This window comes from Pogoniulus pusillus, chromosome 27, assembly GCF_015220805.1.
Source record: "Pogoniulus pusillus isolate bPogPus1 chromosome 27, bPogPus1.pri, whole genome shotgun sequence".
In the NCBI taxonomy this organism is placed as follows: domain Eukaryota; kingdom Metazoa; phylum Chordata; class Aves; order Piciformes; family Lybiidae; genus Pogoniulus; species Pogoniulus pusillus.
This window is the reverse complement of record NC_087290.1, coordinates 4,371,674-4,386,719: the sequence shown is the minus strand read 5'-3', so window position 1 is coordinate 4,386,719 and position 15,046 is coordinate 4,371,674. Positions and strand designations below refer to the sequence as shown.

The window sequence follows — 15,046 nt, the reverse complement described above, 5'->3', positions numbered from 1 at the left end:
GCTCTGCCTGGATGTGTTCCTGTGTGATCTGCTTTAGGTGATCCTGCTCTGGCAGGGCGAGGGTTGGACTGGCTGAGCTTTGGAGGTCTCTTCCAGCTGCTGACATTCTGATTCTGTCATTCTCTGAACCCAAACCAAAGCCTTCTTCAAACTCCAATAATCACATCCCCCCCAAAGCCTTCCCTGCAGGTCAACCTATTCAACTGCAGACTCTTTTCGGTTTCTTTGTGGCTAAATCACCAGAGCTGTCTTTGAGGTGCTCACAATTGGCTGTTCATTCACTAATCCATCCACACTTCCACACAGGATCTGAAGGGGGCTACAAAAAAGCTGGGGAGGGACTTTTTAGGCTGTGAGGGAGTGGCAGGAGTGGGGGGAATGGAGCAAAGCTGGAGGTGGGGAGAGTGAGGCTGGAGGTGAGGAGGAAGTTGTTGAGCAGGAGAGTGGTGAGAGGCTGGAATGGGTTGCCCAGGGAGGTGGTTGAGGCCCCCATGGCTGGAGGTGTTTGAGGCCAGGCTGGCTGAGGCTGTGTGCAGCCTGCTCTAGGGTAGGGTGTCCCTGGGCATGGCAGGGGGGGCTTGGAACTGTCTGCTCCTTGTGGTCTCTTCCAACCCTGCCTGATTCTCTGACTCTATGCTGGGAGCTGTGTGGCCACCCCGGGTGGCACCAGGAGCGCCTCTGCAGTTGCCAGGTGCTTGGTGGCACCCATGTCACGAACAGCCAAGGTTGCCATAGCAATCTCCTCTTCGTGCAGAATTGCAGTGCTGGAAAGACACTTCAATTCTCATGTAAGTAGCAAGAGCAGAAGTTTAGTGCTGGTTCCCCCCCACCCCATTCTCTTTTCCCTCTCTGACAGCTCTACCTTAGCAGGGCTGCAGTCTGGGTGTTTCTGCAGCTCTGTTAATTAGCACTTAGGAGTTTTAGTTCCAGTTCTTTTTCTTCTCAAAGTAAGGGATGTGTAGGGTTGGGGGGGGATGGTCTTTACTTTTTATTTGATTTTTCTACTTTCTTCCCCTCCCCACCCCCATGCTTTTTGCCATCAGGTTCCAATCAAAATTTTACTGCTCTATTTTTACCTGCAACAAAAAGCTCTTCCCCCCCCCCCTTCTTTTTTTTCCCCTCCTTATGTAGAAGAAAAGAGAAGGAAGAGAAATGGATGTTATATAAATGGAGCCAGGGAGGTAGCTAAGAGCCACAGGTCCAATGCTGCTGGCTTGAAATGATTGGGAATGTGTCAGTAGAAAGGTTTTGGAGAGAGGGAAGGATGCAGTGGCTTAGCCTGATCCATCCTGCGTTGCCACTAGCTACCAGAAGGACCCAACTGATTAAAGAAGGATCTCTTCAAGATGCTTTGAAATGGAGGAAGTCTGCTCTAGGAAGGAAAAGAAGACCTCTGGTAAGACATGGCACAAACTGGGTTCCCTACAGAAAAAGCTAAACCTCAACCCCACACCTAACTCCTGTCCCCAGTAAAATCAGCAGGGAGTTTTGCAATGAACTCCACTGACCCCAGGCTATGGCTTTTACCAATATATTAATTAGAGATTTGGTTTGACAAATGGAGCTGTGAGGTGAAGAACGATGCTGAAGAGTGACTGTGTTTACAAGGGGGGGTTGTGGAGCATGGAGCATGCAGGTAGAGATAAATTATGGAGCCTTCCAGCAAGCTTAAAGGGATGCAAAAGATCATCTTGCCTGTAAATGCTGTTCTAATTGGAGTCTGCCTTAGCATACGCTGTCAGATGAGTGAGCAGAGAGTGGAGAAATGCCTGCTCTATGTGTCCTAGCTTCTGTTTCTGGGCTCAGTGCATTGGCACCACTCTGCCCTGCATTTCTGCAGCTGCTGAGTGGGGCTGGTGGGTTGGTGCCCACCTCTCTGCTCCATCTCCATCTGCCCCTGCCGCCCACCTTCACTCCAGCACAGTCCCAGGGTGGGGGGAATTAATCTTATTAAGTATTACTCAGTAGCAAGTTACTCTTAGACATTTTTTTTTCCTCTTGCTGCCATCTTTTCACATGCCCCTGAGACCAAAAAATGTGGCTGATAGTTCCCTTACAACCATCTCAAAGCTCATTATCTGCACTGTCCAGCACAGCCTTGGCTCCCCAGCAGTGTAAATCCCACCCTCAGAGCTTGCCTATGATTTTCCACTCCTGGTTTGAAGTCTGCTGCTGCCCTGTAGCAAACAAAACATCTCTCCATCTTCTGGGAGGTGTAGAGTGGTTTGCATTTGACCTCTACTAGTCACAGCAGAGCAGAAATGCAGAAGTATGTGTGAAAGGCAGGGGAGAAACAGCTGCTCTGGAAAAAAACATCTGTTCTCTTCAGTGGTGGAAGGGGGCACAGGGAAAATGGCCATGAAGGGGAGGTGGGCAACTGAGACACACACACCTAAAGGCAAAACCCAAAGTGGTGACAGGAGTTTCAAGGGGTGATGGGAGACAGAACGAGTGAGAAGCAAGTTTTCAACTCAAACTGCTGGAAAATACAGGTTAAATGTCAAGCTTACAATCAAAGAAAGACCTGAAATGAGGCTTTGAGATGGATCCAGGATGAAGCTGATGGCTGCTGTGTGGGACGAGGGAAGCTTGTGGTTTTCCACCCCCTGGAGAGCCATCCTGTCCCCTCTTGTGACAGGAAACAGTCATCTTCATTTGCAGGAGGAAAATCTTGCTGTTCCTTGGTGTTTCTGGACCTTGCCCAGCTGACACCATAAAGCCACAACTCCAAAGTCAAGGAGCCTCCACGCACCTCCCTGGGGAGCACTTCCCACGCCAGGAAACTTCTCCCTTCAGGGTGAGGAAGCCAAATCTCTGCAAGGTGACACACAGGTACATGGTCCCCCTGAAGAGAAATGCAAGGCTTTGCTTAGTGTTTAACAGGTAAAGTACTTTATGATGGAATCCTGGCTCCAGGCTCAGCCAGCCCTGGTGCTTCCCATGGGATGTGTTGTGTCTCTCGTCTGCGTCACTCCATCTTCTCCTTGCTGCCCACTGAAATCTCTTCCAGGAGAAAGAACCAACATTCCCAGGATCTGAAAGTCTGACACACCACAGAACATAGGGCAGGAGGCTCTGGTTTGAACCCTCCTTCTCTTGATGGAGTCTGCTTTGCAGCAGGTGGTCCATGGGATGACGATGGTGGTGGTGATGGGATGGCTCCTGGGAGGGACCGGAGCAGCTAGCTGGTCTAAACCACACAGGTGAGCACAGCACCTCTCCCACCAGAAGGTGTCTGACATGAAGTTCTTAGTGCAGGGGCTTTGAAATGACAGAGATAGAAACTGTGCAGGCAAGGAGAGAGATTTTCACCATCTTCATCTCGGGTGTGGTTATTGAAGAGCAACAAAAGAAGAAGGGCAAAGCAAAAGGCTGTTGGCTACGCAGAGAGGCTGAAACCAGAGGGAGTTTTACCTGCTGCTGGTGGTCGCAGTCGGTTGGAAGACTGTGCACAGATCTCAGAAATGCCCACGTGTGGAAAGGGGGTGATGCTTCCCAAGCCCTGAGCCACGCCTGGAGAAGAACCAGCAAACAGGCTCACGCTAACCCCCGGAGTCTGGTGCGGAAGGCGGCGGTTAGGAAGCAGCAAACCCACGCATCCTGCAGGGCGCCGGCGAGCGCTTGCCTCTCAGCTCCCAGAACACTGGGCAAGGATGCTCCAGCTCCCCTCTAACGCCATCCGCTCAAAGGCATGGTCGTCAGGGGAAGAAAAACCACCAAAACCAAACACCAAAAGCCCAACTCCCCTCAAAGTGAAGCTGGAGGAGATGAAAGGACAGGAAGGGAACTTGCTTGTGGCAATGCTACGATCAGCTTCCTGGGGACGCGGGAGAGTCACTCGGCCCCTAGGTTAAAAGACAACCCTGGTGCAGCAGGGCAGCCTCCTCCCCGCTGCCCAGCAGGCTGCTGCCTGAGAGTCTCTTTAAAGTTACCATTTAGTGCTCTGAAGCAATAAGTTGGGACTCCTGTAGGTATAGCTTAGGATTTTTTTAACTCTTCCTCTTTTGTTTTCCTCCTTTTTTTCCCTCCTTTTGTTTTTCCTCCTTTTTTTTTCTCCTTTTTTTTCCTCCTTTTTTTTCCCTCCTTTTTTTTTTCTCCGTTTTTTTCCTCCTTTTTTTCCCCTCCTTTTTTATTCCCTCCTTTTTTTCCCTCCTTTTATTTCCCTCCTTTTTTTTCCTCCTTTTTTCCCCTCCTTTTTTTTCCTCCTTTTTTTTCTTATTTTTTCCCTACTTTTTTTCCCTCCTTTTTTTTCCTCCTTTTTTTTCTCATTTTTTTCCCTACTTTTTTTTCCTCCTTTTTTTTCCCTTTTCCCCCTCCTTTTTTCCCTCCTTTTATTTTCTTCTTTTTATTTTCCTCCTTTTTTTTCCCTTTTTTTTTCCTCTTTTTCTCCTTTTTTTTCCTCCTTTTTTTTCCTCCTTTTTATCCCTCCTTTTTTTTTTCTCTTTTTTTTCTCCTTTTTTTTCTCCTCCTTTTTTCTCCTTTTTTTTTCCTCCTTTTTTTCCCTCCTTTTTTTTCCTCCTTTTTTTTTCCTCCTTATTTTTTCCTCCTTTTTTTTCCCCTCCTTTTTTTTTTCCTCTTTTTTCTTTTTTGTATTTTTTTATTGCATTAGGAAACGAAAACCAAAAAAAAAAACAACCAAACCCAAACCGAAGAACCAAACCTAAAAAAACAAAACAATCTAACCTTTAAAGCATTAAGACAGCCCTTTGATGTCCCTGCCAAAAAAGGATGTAGTCGATTCACAAGCCACATTACGCTGCTGGCCTCAGGCTCCTGGTCGAATGGGTGCTTGATCTGCCTGCCTCTGTCTCTTTGCCGTGTGAGAGTCGGTTCGAGGGGGAAGCTCACCCGGTGGCATGCGCATGCATGGTCAGTTGGGTTCACAGTGTGGTGGCCAGAGGCTACTCCATGCCGCTGCGCAGGATCTGGTTGGCCGCGATCAGCATCACGCTGATGATAAAGGCCATGGCGAAGGCGCAGATAAGGCTCTTCCGGACGCAGGTCTGTCTGTTCTGCTTCTGGGCGTGCACTGCAGGGGAGACAGGAGGTGAAGCAGACCTGCAGCCCCTCCCCCCCCCCCACCAACAGTGGCTTTGCTTGCCACCAAGAGCTCAGGAAACTATCTGAAGGGAGGTTGTAGGCATGTAGGGGTTGGGCTCTTCTCCCAGGCAAGCCCCAATAGGACTAGGGGACACAGCCTCGAGTTGTGCCAGGGGAGGTCTAGGCTGGATGTTAGGAGGAAGTTGTTGGCAGAGAGAGTGATTGGCATTGGAATGGGCTGCCCAGGGAGGTGGTGGAGTCACCATGCCTAGAGGTGTTGAAGCCAAGCCTGGCTGGGGCACTTAGTGCCATGGTCTGGTTGGTTGGGCAGGGCTGGGTGCTAGGTTGGGCTGGATGAGCTTGGAGCTCTCTTCCAGCCTGGTCGATTCTATGATTCTATGACAGGCTGGAGAGGTGGGCACAAGCCAACCTTATGAGGTTCAACGAGACCAAGTGCAGTGAGATGCACTGAGAGGCAGAAAAGGAAGCAGCAGCAGTGTGAAAATAGCAAAGAGCAGCAGGGCTGGGGCAGAGGAAAGTGGTTCCAAGAAACACAGCAACTCTGATTCCATTGTCCTAAGTAGTTGTTGCTGCCTCTCGGAAGGAGTCAGCTTCTGCTTAGTTGTGACCAAGGGCAAGGTCCTGCAGCTGGGTCGAGGCAAGGCCAAGCACAGATCCAGGCTGGGCAGTGAGTGGCTGGAGAGCAGCCCTGAGGAGAGGGACTTGGGGGTGCTGCTGTAGGAGAAGCTCAACAGGAGCCAGCAGTGTGCACATGCAGCCCAGAAAGCCAAGCAGAGCCTGGGCTGCAGCAGCAGCAGTGTGGCCAGCAGGGCCAGGGAGGGGATTCTCCCCCTCTGCTCTGCTGAGACCCCACCTGGAGTCCTGCATCCAGTTCTGGAGCCCCTGGGACAAGAGGGCTGTGGAGACGCTGGAGTGTGTCCAGAGCAGGGCCAGGAGGATGCTGAGAGGGCTGCAGCAGCTCTGCTGTGAGCACAGACTGAAAGAGTTGGGGCTGTGCAGGCTGGAGCAGAGGAGGCTCCCAGGGGACCTTCTTGTGGCCTTCCAGCATCTGAAGGGGGCTACAAGAAAGCTGGGGAGGGACTTTTGAGGCCGTAAGGGAGTGCCAGGACTGGGGGGGATGGAGCAAGGCTGGAGGTGGGTAGAGTGAGGCTGGAGGTGAGGAGGAAGTTGTTGATCAGGAGAGTGGTGAGAGGCTGGAATGGGTTGCCCAGGGAGGTGGTTGAGGCCCCATGGCTGGAGGTGTTTGAGGCCAGGCTGGCTGAGGCTGTGTGCAGCCTGCTCTAGGGTAGGGTGTCCCTGGGCATGGCAGGGGGCTTGGAACTGGCTGCTCCTTGTGCTCCCTTCCAACCCTGACTGATTCTATGGTTCTATGATCTGCCTGAACTTCCTGGGCCGTTAGGGACAGTCCTTGAACCCCTACCAGCTCTTGTGCTAGGGAAACACCACTGAGGCTCATTTTTCCTTTACATTGCCATACACCAAAGTACAGACACAAAGCAAAGACCCCAAAGGCTTCACAAAGACTGGAGCAAATCCATCTTTGGGAGAAAGTCTGCATTAAACCTGTAACCCTCTGCATCATCTCCCCCCTGCTTCACTGCTGCTGAGACACCCATGGCTGGATCTGTCATAAAAGATGCCCTGAAGCATCCAAATGCTTCTATGGATTGTGATGCAGCAAAGAAAGATCTAACAGTGAAGCAGTTCAGACAAGCTAATGAAGGACTATGTGCTGAACCAGCTACCTCCCAGAACTCCTCTGCTCCAAGGAAAGTGTTACACTCACCCAGGTCAACTGGGGAACAAGCAGCCACTTAAGATGTACTCCCTGGCAGCACTTGAAACCCTCCTGTGAGAACTCCCAGGAGTATGCACAGCAGGTTGGTCGTTTCACCTTAAATGGTCTGTGCCTAAAGCAAAATCAGGCTTCTTAAGCACCTTTTCACGTGAACGTTTGCAGAATGATTGCCACAAGAAGTGAGAGCAATCTGTGCCAGTTAGAAAAGCAAAGAGTTAGAGGGGGTTCAGTGTTTGACTTGTTTCTGCTGAAGGTCTTGGAGGAGGATCAATTGGCTGAAGCCAATGCATGCCCCTGCCTTAGCCTCCTTAGCTGTGATGTTGAACATAAAAACAGAGACTCACAGAAGCACAGGATTGGTTTGGTTGGAAACGACCTTTAAGGTCAAGCAGTTGAACTGTTCAGCCTCAGGAGGAAGCTGTTGGTGATGAGAGTGGTGAGAGGCTGGAATGGGTTGCCCAGGGAGGTGGTTGAGGCCCCATGGCTGGAGGTGTTTGAGGCCAGGCTGGCTGAAGCTGTGTGCAGCCTGCTCTAGGGTAGGGTGTCCCTGGGCATGGCAGGGGCTTGGAACTGGCTGCTCCTTGTGGTCCCTTCCAACCCTGCCTGATTCTATCATTCTATGATTCCGTTTTCTAACTATCAAGGCTGGAGCTTAGCCATGGCCCTCAGCACCACATCTCTGCCTCTGAAACACCTGCAGGGATGGGCATTCAACCACCTCCCTGGGCAGCCTGTGCCAGCCTCTGAGAACCATTTCAGTGCAGAAGTTTCTTCTAATGCCCAACCTAAACCTTCCCTGGGACAACTTGAGGTAGTATTTGGGTGGAGATTAATGCTTGGAAAGGCTTTGAAGGTCCCCTGATGTGATCACAGCAAGACCTCACACATGCAACGTGTTCTGCCCCACTGCTACAGGCAGTAACACCTGGGCTTGGTTTGGTCTGAGCAGGGATGCACCCCTGCCTTTCTCTCATGCATGGGCTCCTGATGGTGGGAGACTTTCAGGTGGCTGGCAAAGTGTGCCCAGGAAAAGGATCCAAGTTCCTGTATATAAAAAAGTCCAGGAGAATGTCTTTAGAATGTATCACAGAATCATAGAATCAGTCAGGGTTGGAAGGGAGCACAAGGAGCAGCCAGTTCCAAGCCCCCTGCCATGCCCAGGGGCACCCTACCCTAGAGCAGGCTGCACACAGCCTCAGCCAGCCTGGCCTCAAACACCTCCAGCCATGGGGCCTCAACCACCTCCCTGGGCAACCCAGTCCAGCCTCTCACCACTCTCCTGCTCAACAACTTCCTCCTCACCTCCAGCCTCACTCTCCCCACCTCCAGCTTTGCTCCATTCCCCCCCGTCCTGGCACTCCCTGAGAGCCTATGAATTCCCCCTCCAGCTTTTTTGTAGCCCCTTTCAGATCCTGGCAGGCCACAAGAAGGTCACCTGGGAGCCTCCTCTGCTCCAGCCTGCACAGCCCCAGCTCTTCCAGTCTGTGCTCACAGCAGAGCTGCTGCAGCCCTCTCAGCATCCTAGTGGCTCCAGCACATCCACAGCCCTCTTGTCCCAGGGGCTCCAGAACTGGATATGGGGAAAAACCTTGGCCTTGAGCAATCTGCTCTAGTGGGAGGTGTCCCTGTCCATTGCAGGGAGGTTGGGACTAGATGATCTTTAAGGTCCCTTCCAACCCAAGCCATTCTTTGAATCTATGATGCAGGCTTGAACCTCATCACACAGAGAGCAGGGATAGCTGAGTGCTGCGTTTTGAGAATCACAGAATCATAGAATCAACCAGGTTGGAAGAGACCTCCAAGCTCATCCAGTCCAACCTAGCACCCAGCCCTAACCAATCAACCAGACCATGGCACTAAGTGCCTCATCCAGTCTTTTCTTGAAGACCCCCAGGGACGGTGCCTCCACCACCTCCCTGGGCAGCCCATTCCAATGCCAATCACTCTCTCTGGGAAGAACTTCTTCCTAATATCCAGCCTGTACCTACCCTGGCACAACTTGAGACTGTGTCCCCTTGTTCTATTGCTGGGTGCCTGGGAGAAGAGGCCACCCCCCACCTGGCTAGAATGCACTTGTTCCATCCCCTCACCTCTTCTGGGTAGGATTTAACAGAGCTTGAGCCCTATTCCCAGCTCCCACAGAGTTCCCTAGCACCAGCTGAATGCTGGAGGCATGAGAAGCTCTCCTTAGTCAGACTGCCCAGGGCAAGGGACAGCTGCAGTACCAGCACTCCAAGCACTCACTATATTCTCTGCAGACAATGAAACTCTCTTCCAGCAGCTCTCCCAAATCATTTGCTTGCTTCTTGCACCGCTCTGCTCCTTGATTTCTTCATTCTTCTTTATCAAGCTTTGTGCATGATGCCCTGGCACTTTGTAAAGCTCCTTAAATCACAGCTGAAAGTGACTTCTTGATTTCTTTTCCTGTTATTTCTGCACTTTGAAAACACTCCCAGGCAGCAGACAAAGCAGGGCCACAAGCCATCACCATCAGCATTGCTGTACAGTGACAGGCTCTGCTGCTGATTATGGTGACTGGGAGCAGCAGCTGAAGACTGGTCAAGGCTTTTTGTGAGGGCAACTCTCACACTGAAAGGCAAAGAGTGAAGCATTTTCAGTGTTTCCTGCAGAAGTGTTCCTGAACTGAACAATTTCTTCCCTCTTAGGTAAGCCATTGAGTGAAACTAGAACTTGAAAGCAGCAGGATCCAAATAAGTCACTGTTAGAGCCACAGAAGTGTTGAGGCTGGAAGAGACCTTTGAGATCACCACAATCCCACCACTGCTGCTAAGCTGCTGTCACTAAACCACATCTCTCAGCATCACATCTGTGTGTCTTTTAAATCCCTCTAGAGAAGGTGAGTCCACCACTTCCTGGGCAGCCTGTTCAATGCTTGATAACCCTTTCTGTGAAGAAATCTTTCCTAATATCATAGAATCAAGCAGGTTGGAAGAGAGCTCCAAGCTCTTCCAGTCCAGCCTAGCACCCAGCCCTATCCAGTCAACCAGACCATGGCACTAAGTGCCCCACCCAGGCTTGGCTTCAACACCTCCAGAGATGGTGACTCCACCACCTCCCTGGGCAGCCCATTCCAATGCCAATCACTCTCTGCCAACAACTTCCTCCTAACATCCAGTGTGAACCTCCCCTGGCACAGCTTGAGGCTGTTCTTTACTGACTGAAAGTACACCAAGTAGCTAAACAACCTACCAAACAGCTTGAGAAGAGAGGGGGAAGGTCTATGCTGAAATGCAGAGGAGGTGCAGACTCCCTCTTGCTGTTTATTTGGACTCCACAGGACTTACTCCAGCAAGAAGATGAGCATTAAAGCTCCTCTGTCTCCTTGCAATCCACAAAGAGACAAAGCAGCTGAAGCTACTGACTTTCTTCACTGGGCACCACTACATGCTGCCCTCTGAACTGCCCTCTTAAACAAGGACACCCATTCCCTCCTGCTGCTAACTGATGAATTTTAGCTCTCTCTTCTCTCCTTTCTCCAAATTTACAGATCCTTTGAGCTTGGCAGCTGTGCTTTTCCCTGCTGATATCCACAGCTGGCCTTGTCACAGGGCTGGATGCTTGATCTGTGTTGCAGCTGGTTGCCAGCAAGAATTTTGCCTGCCTGTGAGATATGCCAGGGTTTGGACACGAGGTCAGACCCAGGTCAGAGCCCAATATCCTTTGGAAATTTCCTAGACCCTTCTTAGTGGGGAGAACAACTCACAAAGTGTCCAATGTCAGTGAGATCTCAAGAGGAAAGGCAAATTGAGGTTGGATCACCCTTCCCCTTCTCAACATGCAGAGGACAGGCTGAAGGAGGACTCACTGTGGTAACAGAGGCAGAGCTACTGTCACTGTAATTCCTCCCCAAGGCCATGGGATTAATGGGTTCAGCCTATTGCAGAGTCCATCAGGTTGTGGCTGCTGGGCTGGTCACAATGCCCATAGTGCACTTCAGATGATGAAGGGAAGTGCTGAGAGCCTTGCCTGCAGAAAAGGGCTTGCTAACATGAACATCTACAGTGTATTTACAGTGGCTTCTGCCACAGCCCTGCCAAAGATGAGTGATATTTGCTTTTTCTAGCTGGATGCAGTTATTTCCATCTTTCAGGGGGCAGTTTTTCATTCCCAGGCCCTTGTCTGCAGTGTGCATCCTCCTAGTCCTTCTTTGGGGGGAGAGGGAGGAGAGCAGTGGCAGCTTCTCTACGTGCAGTTAAGGTGAGTGCCAGGGGTGAGGAGGAAACACCCACTGCAGATAGCCTGGGGCACCCTAACCAGCCAGAACTCATTTGCAATGAGCTTAATGCTCTGAGTGTTTGGATTCACAGATTCATAGCATACCAGGCTGGAAGGGACCTCAAGGATCATCTGGGCCAATCTTTAAGGAACCAGAACTTTGAAGAAAGGCTGAAGGACTTGGGGCTTTTTAGCCCAGAGAGGGGAAGACTGAGGGGGGGAATCTTCTCAATGCTGAGCAATACTTACTGGGTGGGTGTGGGGAAGATGGGGCCAGTCTTTTGTCTGTGGTGCCCAGTGATAGGACAAGGGATAACAGGCACCAACTTGAGCTCAGGAAGTTCCAGGAGAGCCCTGCAGAGAGACCTGCCCTGGCACAACTTGAGGCTGTGTCCCCTTCTTCTGTTGCTGCTTGCCTGGCAGCAGAGCCCAACCCCACCTGGCTGCAGCCTCCCTGCAGGCAGCTGCAGACAGCAATGAGCTCTGCCCTGAGCCTCCTCTGCTGCAGGCTGCACCCCCCCAGCTCCCTCAGCCTCTCCTCACAGGGCTCTGCTCCAGGCCCCTCCCCAGCCTTGCTGCCCTTCTCCAAACACCTTCCAGCACCTCAGCATCTCTCTTGAATGGAGGAGCCCAGAACTGGACACAGCACTCCAGGTGTGGCCTGAGCAATGCTGAGCACAGGGGCAGAAGAACCTCCCTTGTCCTGCTGCCCACACTGCTCCTGAGCCAGCCCAGGATGCCATTGGCTCTGCTGCCCACCTGGGCACACTGCTGCCTCCTCTGCAGCTCCTCTCTCCTAGCACCCCCAGCTCCCTCTCTGCCTGGCTGCTCTCAGTGCTGCTTGGGGTTGTTGTGGCCAAAGTGCAGAACCCTGCACTTGGCCTTGTTCAGTGGCCTCTGCCCACCCACCCACCCACCCTGGCACGTTCTCCAGCCTCTCATTCTCAATTGTTAAGAGTGACAGAAATTTGCACAGATTAGTGTCACTGGCAGTGGTGTTTGGCACCTGTTGGGGCTAAGCCAGCCAGGCCCTGGTGTGGAGAAGGGGGGATGTCTTAGAGAAGGGTTTTGAGGCTTCTCTTTGATGGCAAAACCCTGAGTGGAGATGCCTCATTTCAGCAAGGTGCTGTTGAAAGCTATCTGCTATGTCTCTTTGCCCAGGAGCCATACCCAAACCTCAGTGAAAACCACTGGGGTTCATCTTGGCTTGATTCTTGCCTATAATTAAAGGCACTTCAATAGGGGTGGCTGAAATATACATTAAACATAGATGTGAGCCTCTGAGCCAGCCCCTTTATAGTTGAAAGAAAAGAAAAGTGCTTTTTAAGATGCATTTCATCTCCTCCCAAGGTAGCACCTGAAAGAACCTGGAGGAATCATGCCCAAAAAGCATCTCAGTATCAGTATCAGTATCAATATCATCAGGGTTGGAAGAGACCTCACAGATCATCAAGTCCAACCCTTTAGCACAGAGCTCAAGGCCAGACCATGGCACCAAGTGCCACGTCCAGTCCTGCCTTGAACAGCTCCAGGGACGGCGACTCCACCACCTCCCCGGGCAGCCCATTCCAGTGTCCAATGACTCTCTCAGTGAAGAACTTTCTCCTCACCTCCAGCCTAAATCTCCCCTGGCACAGCCTGAGGCTGTGTCCTCTCGTTCTGGCGCTGGCCACCTGAGAGAAGAGAGCAACCTCCTCCTGGCCACAACCTCCCCTCAGGTAGTTGTAGACATCTCCTCCACTCCACTAATTGAGTGCTTCACATGGAGCCACTTCTGACCAGCCACTTAAAGCCAGACTGAGAGCCTGCCCAACCTTCTTGCCAGCTCTCCTTTAGCACCATTGATCCATGCCTTGAGGCCCTAGCATTTTTCTTTTGCTTTTGAGGCCTGTAGGGATCTTAGTGTTTGGGAAATGGGAAGGCTGGAGGCACAAGTGGGTCACTCAGAGAGTGGCATGTTCCAGCAGGAAGAGCTGCAGGCACACAACCTGCTCTCAGGCTGTCGCTCCGGGGAGAAGCGCTTACGTCAGAGCCGCCGCCGAGCAGAAACTTCTCCTTCTGCTGGGACCCCAAGCAAAACTTTGCATCTCAGTTGACAGTGCTCAGTTGATCTTTATTCCCTGGTGCATTTGTAGGTGCCTCTGGGTGTGTGTTTCTACCAACAGCTAAAAAAAAAAGGCTCTGTTTTGCTTCTAGGTTCTGCCTAGCGCCAGCAATGCCAACATCCCACGAGAAAAGCTGTTCTCGCTGTACTTTTGGAAGCTGGGACTTCCAAAATGAGATGCTGAGCATGTAGGTTTTTCAGACCCTTTTTATTTGTGTGTGTGTGTGCAGCTGGGCTAGTTCACCCAAGCAGCAAAGCTGAAGGAAGCCTGCATGCCTCTCAGCACAGTGACAGCTGGCCCATGTCTCCAGTGAATCAGCAGGTCAGCGGGGACTAGCGACTCCATTCATGTCAGTAAGCATCTCTTCCTCCCGGCTGCTCTTCAGGAGGAGGAGGAGGGGGGAGGAAGGGGGGAAAAAAAAGTGTTGCTTGGCTTGATTCAAAGAGCTTTGCTGCTTGCCTCCCTCCTGCAGGCTTCTTAAAATTCAGCTGTGCTCTTCCACGTCTTCCGCGCCGTATTTAGCGGAGGGAAGAGAGTGCTGGAGATAGCTGCTGAATGCTGTTAATTAGCCAGGCTGAGAATTGCACTAATGTGCTTATCCTCTGCTTGCTTTTTAAGACTCTTCAGTGTCTCTGCCTGGTACCTTTTGAGCCCTCAGAATGGCCTGTATGAGCCATGGAATCATAGACCCATGAAGGTTGGAAAAGACCTCTAAGATGATCAAGCCCAACCATCAACTCAGCACTACCACAGCCTTTAACTGTGTCCCAGGGTTGCCATGCCCTCCAGGGATGGGGACTCCACCACCTCCCTGGGCAGCCTGTTCCAGTGCCTGACCACTCTTTCAATTAAGAAATATTTCCTAGTAGCCAACCTAACCCTTCCCTGAAGCAACTTGAGGCCATGAAGTGGCATGGCAGTGGGTGGGAAGCGCAGTGGATGTTGCAGGGTAATGCACACAACCCCCAAGATCCTCTGTCCTGACAGCACCAAACAAGAAGTGGACAGGGCAGGAAGATGCAGAGGCACCTTCTCTGCTCATTGCTGGTGTTACTGTGCAGGAAGAGGACTCTCCCCAGCTGTTAACTGGGAGCCCAGAGCAGAATCATTAAGGCTGGAAAAGACCTCTAAGACTGTCGAGTCCAACCATCAACCCAACATTATGACCACTGAACCATGTCCTGAAGTGCCACATCTACAAGATCTTCTCTGCTTATGTAAAGACAACAGAATCATAGGGCTGGAAGGAGCCTCAAAGATCATCCAGTTTCAACCCCCCCTGTCATGGGAAATGACACCTCAGAGCCACATCCAGCCTGGCATTAAATACCTCCAGGGATGGGGCTTCTACCACCTCCCTGGGCAACCTATTCCAGTGTCTCACCACCCTCATGCTGAAGAACTTCTTCCTAACATCCAACCTGAATCTACCCATTTCCACTTTTGATCCATTTTCCCCAGTCCTATCACTACCCAACACCCTTAAAAGTCCCTCTCCAGCTTTCCTGTAGCCCCCTTCTGTACTGGAAGGCCACAATAAGGTCTCCATGGAGTCTTCTCTTCTCCAGACTGAACAGCCCAAAATTCCTCAGTCTGTCCTCATAGCAGAGCTGCTCCAGCCCTCTGCTCCTCCTTGTGGCCCTTCTCTGGATGCATTCCAGCACCTCCAGATCTTTCCTGTAATAGGTGCTCCAGAACTGATGCAGTACTCAAGATGGAGTCTCAGCAGTGCAGAGTAGAGGGGGAGAATCACCTCTGTCAACCTGCTGGCCCTGGTGGAACCTCACACAATTTGCTAGGGCAGGGCCAGTGAAGTCTTCCCCTGCTAAGCTGAGGAGATATGCAC

General features: G+C 51.4%; 1 protein-coding gene across 3 annotated transcripts in view; it reads right to left on the bottom strand.

The window, feature by feature from the left end:
* Positions 1-4,633: 4,633 nt before the first annotated feature.
* CALN1 (calneuron 1) overlaps positions 4,634-15,046 on the bottom strand; it is a 174,422-nt gene continuing 164,009 nt past the window's right edge. For all 3 annotated transcript variants that reach the window (XM_064166629.1, XM_064166630.1, XM_064166631.1), the window contains one exon: positions 4,634-5,029. In XM_064166629.1, the coding sequence (XP_064022699.1) occupies positions 4,902-5,029 (128 nt within the window). In that variant the 3' untranslated portion in view covers positions 4,634-4,901. The remainder of the gene's footprint in view (positions 5,030-15,046) is intronic.